This window comes from Ctenocephalides felis, unplaced genomic scaffold (genome assembly GCF_003426905.1).
Source record: "Ctenocephalides felis isolate EL2017-DRISC unplaced genomic scaffold, ASM342690v1 CF-g0.4_SCAFFOLD_01170, whole genome shotgun sequence".
NCBI lineage: Eukaryota > Metazoa > Arthropoda > Insecta > Siphonaptera > Pulicidae > Ctenocephalides > Ctenocephalides felis.
Window position 1 is genome coordinate 54,866,922 of NW_020537324.1, and position 11,557 is coordinate 54,878,478.

The 11,557-nt window shown below is 28.3% G+C and overlaps 2 protein-coding genes across 2 annotated transcripts; one reads left to right on the forward strand and one right to left on the reverse strand.

Moving 5' to 3' along the window:
- Window positions 1-84: 84 nt before the first annotated feature.
- On the forward strand, window positions 85-1,027 carry LOC113368234 (probable 28S ribosomal protein S23, mitochondrial). The gene is made up of 3 exons (XM_026609799.1): window positions 85-429; window positions 500-661; window positions 728-1,027. The coding sequence occupies exons 1-3, from the start codon at window positions 386-388 to the stop codon at window positions 999-1,001; spliced, it is 480 nt and encodes a 159-aa protein (XP_026465584.1). The 5' UTR covers window positions 85-385; the 3' UTR covers window positions 1,002-1,027.
- Window positions 1,028-1,275: 248 nt separating this feature from the next.
- LOC113368231 (piwi-like protein Siwi) lies at window positions 1,276-9,610 on the reverse strand (the record flags this gene model as incomplete). Its single annotated transcript, XM_026609796.1, is given in 14 exon segments — window positions 1,276-1,540; window positions 3,084-3,357; window positions 3,604-3,772; window positions 5,260-5,428; window positions 5,503-5,619; window positions 5,685-5,870; window positions 6,137-6,362; window positions 7,073-7,205; window positions 7,628-7,758; window positions 7,817-8,006; window positions 8,292-8,417; window positions 8,681-8,952; window positions 9,364-9,465; window positions 9,553-9,610. Coding segments are annotated over 14 exon segments (2,418 nt in total), but the record flags the coding sequence as incomplete, so codon positions are not given.
- Window positions 9,611-11,557: the final 1,947 nt, after the last annotated feature.

Consider the following 11,557-nt stretch of genomic DNA (forward strand, 5'->3'; position numbering starts at 1 on the left):
ATATGGGAATTGAACTCAGTTGAACCTTGACATTAATTGAGATTACAATTAATGGTGCATTGAAAATCAGTTCACCAATATTAACACAAACTGAAAATAACCACAATGTAACATGAAATACAGTTTTTAGAAGTAAATAAATAGCAATTGATGAATGCATTATTGAATTCAGAATAAAAATAAACGTTTACACTTCATTTTTATTCAAAATTAATAATTTCACCAGAATAGAATATATGACTTCTAAATTTTGCATTAAATAATTCCTCACCTCAGTCTCAGATTTAAGGTTATATAAATATAACCTATAAAACGGAGTGGTTGTCAATTTAACTTGCATCATAAGTTTGGCTCATCTATGAAGTCAATGAAAAAATAAACAATCATGGCTAGTAGTAGACTAGAAAAAATTGGAACTATATTTAGCAGGTAACACCCATAAATAATAAATTAAAATATCCATCAATTATGTTTCGATCGTGAAATAATTGAATTTTAGAGTTGACGGTTTAATCAAAGCTAATGGCATGAAATGGAAAGAACGCCCGCTATGGTACGATATTTATAAAGCCTTTCCACCTGCACTTGAACCTAAATATGCACGTCCAGTTCCAAATCTTCCAATCCGTAATATATTCTATGAAGAAGATGTAATCAGAGCGTAAGTAAATACATATTTCAATCAGTACATTATAATTATTTTAAATTTTATTTGGCTCTGATTTAGGAAATTCCATAAAGGCAATAAACAATTACCTGGCTACAATTTATCAGATAGTTCACATAAAACAACTACACAAAAGTTTATAGTGATATTCAATCAATTAAAGAGCGACAATAAAACTCTTGATGATGACCAACTATTTAACACGGCTTTAGATTTGTTAGAGTCCGAGGTGGTTTCCAGAAAAGAAGCCACAACCAGGCCATTAGAGACTGTTGCAAAATCAGAATCAAAGTCTGAAGATATGAATGTTAATATAAAAGATTTATTTAAATAAAATGATGTATAGATATTAAAAATAAATAGTCAAGATTAATGCTAGTGTATTAACATACATGCTTTTATTATTATTATTTTATAAACTACAAAAACTTTATAAGTTATAATGTAATAATATCACAGTGAACAAAGGTTTACAATTACATTGCTATTAAGTCTATGAATAGAAAATCACATTAAACATGCGAATCAAACACATTCTACTAATTCACATGCAATAACTTAATTAAAGCAATATTTCATTGATATTGATTAACATTAATAGAAAATAATTATAAAAAGTACAAAGAGTCATCCAATTTACTATTTGGTGCCCTGTGCAAGCTTTGTCCAACCAAGTAAGCTAATTTATGTGCATATTGGCAGGGCGCTGGCACACGGCAAGTACCTGACCAATTATAGTACATATGGGTGAGCTTGTATGAAAGTCTTTGGATCTTATCGGGATCAAGCCCTAGTGTGTCATAAATGACATTGTAAGATGTTGGAGAAACAGTACCTTGGCGTACTGTTTGACTGACTAGGAAGAAATCGTACCTGAAAATAATGAGGTTGCCATTATTATTGAAATGATTTTTTTTGTCATGATTATGATAATATTGATTTCAATTTACAAGAACCAAGATTTATAATTGTGTTTTTAATAAATATGTAGTTATGTCATTTTATACATCATTAAAATAATTGTTTATAATAAGATTTTTTTTAATAAGTACTTATTTTAATTAAATAAATATATCAGTGGTATTCATGCATGTCATTATAAAATAGCAAAAGGTTTTGTAACGTGCCACAAAATCATATTATACTCTATTTTTATATCTATTCTATTCTATTACATTTCTAACGGTGATTCATTATTCCCTTCTTCATGAAAAAATGGCTTAAACTCTAAATGGTAATAAAATCTAAATGTTCTCAAATTACTTGCATCAATTCACAAACTTATCTGAAAACTTTACATGGCAACCACAAGTCGTTATTTTAGTTAATATTGTAAAATATTTATTGTTAGCAGTCTTTTCTTATTATTTATAAAGAAAAACAGATTACAGAAAAAATTAATATATAAAAGCAAAACAAGTGTTTCTACATAATGTCTTAAAAATACCTTACGTGGATGAAGTAATTAATAACCAGAGCGATACCCTTATAGAAAATTGAAGATCGTCCAAATGAGTTACTAAGACCAGTTTTCAATGTACCAGCAATAATAAGACAAAAAAAGTTAGCCTTAATTAGAAAATTACTCAGTGTAGATTTCTGAACAGTTTTAGCTCTATTTGAATCTTATTATACATTGCTATTAACATCAATAAAAAGAACTATTGGAGTGCATGGCATCAAATCCAAATGAGAGCCCATAGCCGCTAGACCTGCCTCCCAAAAATTTAATCAGTTTTTCATCTTGTCAATAGAAGTAAAATGTTTTTAAATTATTAAAATCGGACGCCCCGTTCTCATTTGTTTAAACCATATAAATAAAATTCAAAATTAAAAATCTTGGTACGTAACCCAATAAAATATACACAAAATCTGTACACATTATGAAAATCTCTATAAAATATCTGACAATTTGATGTGCATGTGTCTAATGATCATTTTTGACCGCCAAAACGCATTTTTTTAACTTATTTTTATTGAGAGTCCATGACCGTTAGACCTGCCTTCCCAAAAAGTTGATCAGTTTTTTATTTTGTCAATACAAGTAAAATGTTTTTTGAATTATTAAAATCGGGCGCTCCGTTCTCTTAAAAACTGAGTTACCGTTTTTGGTACTTTTGCCCCATATCTTGGGAACAGCTAAACCTTCCTTCGCCAAAAAACTAATCAGCACGTCTCTTTATCAATACGAATCGAATGTTTTTTTAATTATTCAAATCAGATGGTCCATGTTCCCGAAATCGTCAACGAAAATTTGTATCCACACACACACACACATCCATCCATTTTTTCTAAGGTTTGCCAAAATGTTCAAAAACCTTAGAAACGTAAAGATATATAAAAATGTTCATTTTCGATTTTTTTGCGATTACTTAACTTGCCCTGCAGAAAGTTAAAAATTGCAACTGATATTTACCTCTCTGGCAGTGTGATAACATCATCAACGACTGTTCCAGGTACTGGATTTTTTCTGTCAACTGAGAAAATTCTGGTATTGATACGCTTGCTCACAATTATGTATGCTAGTCGTACTGGTAAATTCCCATATTGTTCCTCAAGAAGATTAAGTACCAGCCTCACTTCTTGATTATGAACATAAGGAATTTGTCCATCGCCTACACCATCACGATAGAATACAATTCTTTGAGGCAACATTCCACCATTGGCTTGTTTATATTTAAGAAGAGCTTCTGCAAAATAAGATAATTGTATGTAGTTACTAAAATTTATTATTAAATTATAATTGTATTATATTGAATTATAAATTATTTATAATTATATCATAATAAATTATAAATTATTTATTATTATATAATAATTAATTATAATAATAAAATTATATTATAATTAATTATAATAATAATTAAACCACCATCATTTAGCTTTTTACACCCAGTAAAAATATTATTAAAAATAATAAATAAAAAATATCTTACTAGATATATTGACTACAAGATCATTAGCCAATTCTTCCCCACGAGCATGATGACTCACAGCTGAAAAGTATCGTGTTAAGCATCTATCTACAGATGCCACCAAAGCGCCATATGAAAGGGCTTTATTGGAGGAGTCATGGCATACATCAAAGCCAATGACCATAAGACCCTGTAATAAAAATACATGATTATTATTATATTAAATACTTAAAATGTAATTTGCTACAATTCTATAAACCTATCTCATTAGAAATAAATATATGTTTAGAAAACAATAGCATGAAGAGTTTTCATGACTAATAAAATATCATAACAATAACATTTTAACCAAAAATCAAAACACTTAGAATATTTGTTGAAAATAAAATGAAAATTTTAAATTACTACTTAATTAAATTAAATAACCAAGAAGTCTTATTTCTTGAAATCTTAGAGCAATTGTGTTATTATTTTTGACTGTGGTCCTAGAAATGTTATTCATGATTACGGTTCTATCAAATGAACAAAAGTAATAACTAGCTGTAAGTGAAATTCTGTCTTAAGGCAATTAAAGCATCGCGCCTTAAGGCAAATTGCGGGAACTTCCCGTACCAAAAATTAATATTTTTTTAAAAACAATTAACATTTTTGAAAAAAATTTTACTTCGAAAAAATAAGATTTTTGAGAAACTATAAATTGGACAAAAAATTACTTTTTTTTGAAAAAAAAAAATAATTTTTTTTTTTTAAATTTTTTTTTGAAAAAATTTTTTTTCCTTTATTTTGACATATTTTGGAAGATCTAAACTTTTTTCAAAGCAATCGTACTGCTTTAACTTCATAAAGACAAACTATCAAAGTGCGTAAGCGCCGCGCCGCTGTCTAACGCATAAGCATTGGTACGGAACCCATAGAAAAGTAAAAAAAAAATTATACCTATTGTTAAAATCTCTATAAAATATCTGATAATTTGATGTGCATATGTCTAATGATCATTTTTGACCGCCAAATGGCATTTTTTTTTACTTTTTTCATTAGATATCCGAAACCGCTAGACCTGCCTCGATGAAAATTTGATCGGTACTTCACCTTGTCAATACAAGTAAAATGTTTTTTGAATTATTAAAATCGGACGCTCCGTTTTCTTAAAAACTGAGTTACCGTTTTTGGCACACTTTTTGCCCCGTATCTTCGGAACGGCTAGACCTGCCTTCGCCAAAAACTAATCAGCACGTCTCCTTATCAATACGAATCGAATGTTCTTTGAATTATTCAAATCGGTTAATCGGTGTTCTCGAAATCGTCGACGAAAATTTGTATCCGCACATACATACACACACATACATACATACATACATGCACACACACACACACACATACATCCATTTTTTCAAAAGTATGCCAAAATATTCAGAAACCTTTGAAACGTCGAGAAATGCAAAAATTTTCATTTTCGATTTTTTTGCGATTACTATAACTTTCCCTACGGGAAGTTAAAAATTAACCACAATTTCATCAAAGCTCTAAGAGTGCACTTAAAAGCCCATAATTTCCAAGTTACGTGATATAATTTTTTTTTCCGATTTCTAGACATATACTCACAGACGTCTGCAAACAATGCAACACAGAAAAAAATCCCCAAAACCACTTTTTTTAAATAGTACATTATATACTTACTGTTATGGGGATTTCCACAGACCAAGGAGCCCCGCCCATTTTGCAATTCATCTGAATAGCAACTTTTGTAGCTATAGACATTACTCCTTTTGATATCAAATTCTTCGCAAGTATTACTTGAGTTGGGACCATGCGATCGACACAAACTTTTTTCTTGATAGCGGAATATCTGCATGAGTGAAATTAACAAATGAAATATTATAGTTTCAAAAAAATTTGCAAATTCTTTGCTATATTTATTACCTATCGCTTCGATTATTTGGTACAACACACAAAACTAAATCTGGTGTTGCTGAAGAAGATAAAATCTTTTCCAGCATATCTGTATATGTTGAACTTCTATCATCTGATACTTCATTTCTGAAATACATAATTTATCTTTTATATTGTAGTTTTATACTTTATATTGTATTCATTTTACTTACAGAATGGGTTGACTAATAGTCAATCTCATTGAGGCTGCAGCTTTCTGCAGGATTTTAAGAAAATCCATACTATCCTTTCGAAACTTTGGCAGAAATAGTATATGCCAGCGATTAATATTAACAATCGATAGCATAGCACTAGAACGCAAGTCTCTGGTCCAATCGACATTAACATCAACATCAACCCTGTTTCAATTTCAAATAATATTTATAATAACAAATAGAAGACTAAAGTGATATATTGTAGATATTCGTGATTTAAATACATAAAAATAATAGTTTATATACATTTCATACTGCATTTGATTGAGTCAATTAAAAGTTATATCTACTAAAATACCATTAAAGAAAAAATCAAAATTTATGTAAACTTCATTCTATCATTGCAATATTATCTGTAAGTATACTGCTGATTAATCAATAGTTGAATTAAATTGAACATGTGTACTCACTTTCGGCTTCCACCTAGGTTAATTTTTTCTCTTGGTAAAACTCTTCCTGTAAACTCAAGCAATTTGTTATCTAGATCCATTTGCCAACCAGACAATTCCTTTTGCGTTTCTGGTGTGGTGCGCAAACGCAAATTGAAGTCCATCAATTTCCTTATTCTCATCTCAGGGTTTACTCGAGTGTGTTCAGACATAGCTCTCATTAATTGAAAATTACTCCTCATATCATCTGCAAGATAAAGGTAAATATTAGTTATCATTACTAATTAATGAATTTTATACAAATTAATAGATATATCAGTTACTACTACAGATTTATGATTTTCTAAATGAATAAACAATATAACAAATAACAAGATAACAAAAAATCATGAAAATTAAATTGATTGACATAAAGTTTTAGATTTTTTTTATTCAACATAAAACATATTCTTGAACATGTAAATTATTTGGAGCCAAATAGTCAAAATAATAAGCAATACTAAGTATTTTAACTTCGTTCTAAAGATTTCTGAACGTTTTGGCATAATTAAAAGTGCAGAAAACCCGCATACAGTTTTTGTAAGAACGGGGCATCTGATTAGATTGATTCAACATCTGGTAACAAGTAGACAGGTAAAAAGGTGAAAGGGTGAAAGGGATATGTAGGAAAACAGGCAGACAAGTTGATGAGAATAAATGGAGAGAGGTAGACAGGCGTCAGGCAGACTTGTAGATCATATACAAAACTAAAACAATATTATTGATTATAATGAATATTTTACATATTGCAAAAGTTCATATTTTATTTGCCACAAGGTGAAATGCCACTTACAACTAGTCGTTTTGTAAGTCAGACTAGCCACTTTCAACTATTCGGCTGCAAATAAACATTATATATATATATATATATATATATATATATATATATATATATTTAAAATAATCATAATAACAAACCTGTGAGACCGGTAGTTCTACAAAGTTCGGGTACGAGAGCTTGGTATGCTGGACATCCAGAACGAATGTCCTTGTCTTTAGATCTATGGATCAACATAGGCTGCTTGGTATCTTTAATTATAACGTTATATTTCTAGAAAAAAAGAGTTGAACAAAAAATTAAAAAAAAAATTAACAATAATAGCATGAATATCTATTTTAAATACAAATATTTGTATATATGTACAAAATAAATAAATAATTTTAGTGTTCCTTTTAATTGTGTACAAGTTAATATGGCACAAAACAATTAAATGAAAACAATGCATTGTTTTCCTGTGATATACAATAATATAAAAATATAATAAAAACCATAGACTAATAAAAACTAATAAAAATAATGTATGAATATTAAAATAATATGTAATTTTATCATAGTGATAAGAAATTATTTGAATATTTAACTAAAATGTTGTCCTTTTTTTTTAAATTTAAATTTAACTTCGAATTTAAATTTTATATTTCATTTGTTAATTAGCCAATTTTCTGCTTACTATATTTAAAAAATCAACTTACAGCCTTATAGTAGTTGGAGAATGTGATCTCCTCTCCTGTCTTCTTCTTGAAAGTAGACAATGGAGTCATCTCCCAATTGACGCCATCAATTTTGTATGTTTTATTATTATAATCAGTTAATACAACAGCACCTAAAATGATAATTGTTACAACCAATACCCAATTACAAATAAAGAATTAAAAACTAACCCAGCATGAGACGTTCAAATTCATCTCTAAAGTTTCGTCCCTCTTTGCACTTTGATAGTACATGGTGTGCCGTGTCTAGTCTCATAACTTTATGAGTAATTTCAGTGCACATAAGAATGCTACTCTCATGCTGTCTTATCGATGTTATGTATCCAGGCCAAAGTTGTAAATGGTATTGTGGAATTTCAACCTATAAATGAAAAATTATTTTATTTAAATGTTTACATAAAATTATTTTATGTATGCTTGTCATATCATATGTAATATTAAAATATTCTATTTATATGACTCTCAAATGCCTAAGTAATATATTCTTATTACTCATGTATAAAAATCATAATGTAAATTAAACTAACTTATACTGTCAATATAGTCCCTATGATTGAGTATTTATTTTTATATTAATTCAGAAAAACTTAATAGAAAATTCTGCCATAGTTAAAAAAATATACTCATAATTTTGTGATATCCTTACTTTAGATACAGCATCAAAAAAGTTCCGCCCAACTAATTGAAGTTTTAGCCCTTCAAAGCAGCGACGAATTAATATATTGAAGAACTGAAGGTATTGATAATCTCCCATGCATAAATGCCCAACCATCTAAAAATGAAATCTATTTAGTATGACAAAAATTATATTATGCTTACAATATATGTAAGTACATACATAAAATATATGCATATATGTATATATATGTATATATATATATATATATATATATATATATATATATATATAAATATATGTAAACATGTATATACATTAAACAAATTAACTTCTTTCTTGAATCGAATGTTGATTAAGATAAATAAAAATATCAAGGTGTAAAACATAAAATATCAAATATGCTTTAATTATCATACTTTAAGACGAATCACTATTTGAGTTCCGTCTTGTTTTCGAGCTGAATTCAGCTCAATGATATCGGGATAGAGTCTCTGCGCACTATATAAGATTGTTCCATCAAACAAATATCCTCCAAGTGTTGCAGAATGATCTTTCAATAAAGCTTTGCGCACAAATGTCCTATCTTCCTCCGGCATAAAATCGACACGATACTGATATAGACACCAAGTGGTTTGGTGATTTAATCGGAAATAGTTAGCCAGTAAACGTACTTGTTGCCCAGTTGTTCCTGTATATTTTTAAGATATTTGAATGAAAGATAAATAATATATACTATATTTTAAATTTTATTTTTGAATCTCAAATTATTTTTAAAATATTTATTTAACAGTATATAGGGCATCATATCTGGAAAGAAAATGATAAAGCATGCACCAAACAAAAATTGTTTATTTATTTTGTAATGAATTACTGAGTATAAAAATATAATATATGTACAGTGAAATGATGTATATGTAAAATGTAAATGCAAAAAATATAACTAAGTAGTGAGAAATTCCAAAAATACATACCAACATTTTCTGATTTTAAAAATAAAAAAAATTACAATATAGATATTGTTATACACAAAATTAAAATATCTAATATATGAAGAAATTAAATATGATTATTCAATACAAGCATTCTTTATTATACATACCTTTTTTTGTGGCCAGGTTGTCAGGGCGTGTCTTTATGTGATCTCCTGCAACATTCGCTTTTTTGCCCTTGCCAATTGGCTTCGTCAGTTGTTCGTTCGCCCCTGAAATATAAAATTTTATTATTCAAAATAATAGAAATAAAATAATGATATTTATATAATATTTTGCAAAACTAAACAAAAACTCACCACTCATAATAGCCTTTGTAGAGCCATCGCCAGTGTAAAATAATTGCGTAAGAGATGTCTAAAAAATAAATCTTAATTTATCAATTCAAGATTTTTTATTAAATGATCATATATATGTATGTATATATATAAATATATATATATATATATATATATACAGGGCCGGATTTAGAAATTTGGCGCCCCGGGGCAATGACAAAAATGCCGCCCCATCCCTGAAATTTTACAAACTTTCAACCTTTTTTAAAGCAATCGCGGTGCTTCAGTAACAAATTATAGAAGCGCGTAAGCGCCGCGTCGCGATCTAACGGATAAACAATGATACAGAACGCATATAAATGTAAACAAAATTTATACTTATTATTATAAATATCTTTAAAATATCTGATATTTTAATGAGAATATGTCTTATGATCACTTTCGTCCGCCAAATGTTTCTTTTTCAAATTTTTTTATTGGATCATCGAAACCGCTAAACCTGCCCCCACAAATTTAAGCAGTTATTTATTCTGTAATTTTTTTGAATGGTATTGGACGCTTTTTTTCTCAAAAAATGAATTACATTTTTGGCATCTTGGCCCGTATCTTCAAAACAGTGGACCTGCCTTGGCCAATAATAACTATCAGCACGTCTCCTTACCAATAGGAATTGAATCATTTAAATGGGTTGATCTCGGTGTTCTCGAAATCGACTTGAATAATGAAAAAAATATTAGATTTGTATTGATGGGGAGACGTGCTGATTAGCTTTTGACACAGGCAATTACGAAAAATGGTAAATAAGTTTCGATATTTCCTCGCTGAAACAGCTACGCAGCGCGATTGCTTTGCAAAAAGTTCATAATTTTCGAAAAATTTCAAAATACAAAAAATGTGTTTTTGAGTCTCTTTGTTTTTTCATTTTTCAAAAAAATTTAAAACTCTTTATAAAATGTAATTTTATATACGGAATGTTTCAGGTTAATTTTTCTTCAACGCTATAAGCTTGCACAAATTCGTCATTTTAAGAGAACTCGAGAACTGAAGAATATATTTTTCTTAAACTTTCAGCTTGTTTACGGTTCTTTATATTAGTCAAATTGCCAAATTGATAACTTATTAACCAATTTGATAATTTACGTTCGGAGAGGAGAAGGAGGCAAGGCAAAATAATAAATTTTAGTTATCGGTTATTTCAACCCAAATTTTGCAATCGTATTATGTTTTGTTAATTATATTTCTTGAAATAAAAAATGTTGTTGAAAAAAAGTTGATTATATTGTATAGAATTTTTTTCTCACTATCCAAATTTTGCCGCCCCCCAAAATTTGCCGCCCTGGGCAGTAGCCCCGATTGCCCCTACTGTAAATCCAGCACTGTATATATATATATATATATATATATATATATACAGGAATAAAATGTTCAATATTCAAAAAAAGCAAACAGCTAAAAATTATTTATATTAAATGTAATTTAAAAAACTTTATAAAATTGTCTATTTATATTAAATGCAATTTAAAAAGCTTTATAAAATTGTTTATGCATATTAATGATAGATCATAAAGATAATAATTTGGATTAAGATCATTTATTTCAAAAACATATACAGTAATTTTTCTGAAATATGAAATATCATGCCGTTACTGGAATTTAACTGCAAGTTAGTAATTCATGTTTTGTTATATAACATGGTTTAGGAAATCAATGTTATGCTGAAAATTATTTATGTGTTCTGTAAGCATTGTTTTATTCTAATTATTATTTTTTTAATTATTTCTGTGTTGAGGAATTCTTTTTCATCACTTTCCGTAACCATATGTTTTTACCAGTTTGCACATTTTTGAAAAAATCTTTATAAACACAATTCATTCAGAGCTAAGACTTACAATGACTCTGTACAAAAATTTAGTTTTCTAACTCAAAATCATAATTATTTTTGAATGTTGAACTACAGATAGAATGGTATTACAATTATGTTAATTAGTGTATGTAGTGTAGTGTTAAATTGTTTTTTTACCTATCT

Excerpts from the sequence above, each read along its gene's own strand:
- LOC113368234 (XM_026609799.1), top strand. The coding sequence starts at position 386 with ATGGCTAGTAGTAGACTAGAAAAAATTGGAACTATATTTAGCAG. Across the intron at positions 430-499 it reads ATTGGAACTATATTTAGCAG|AGTTGACGGTTTAATCAAAG; the intron begins GTAACACCCATA and ends ATTGAATTTTAG. Across the intron at positions 662-727 it reads GAAGAAGATGTAATCAGAGC|GAAATTCCATAAAGGCAATA; the intron begins GTAAGTAAATAC and ends GCTCTGATTTAG.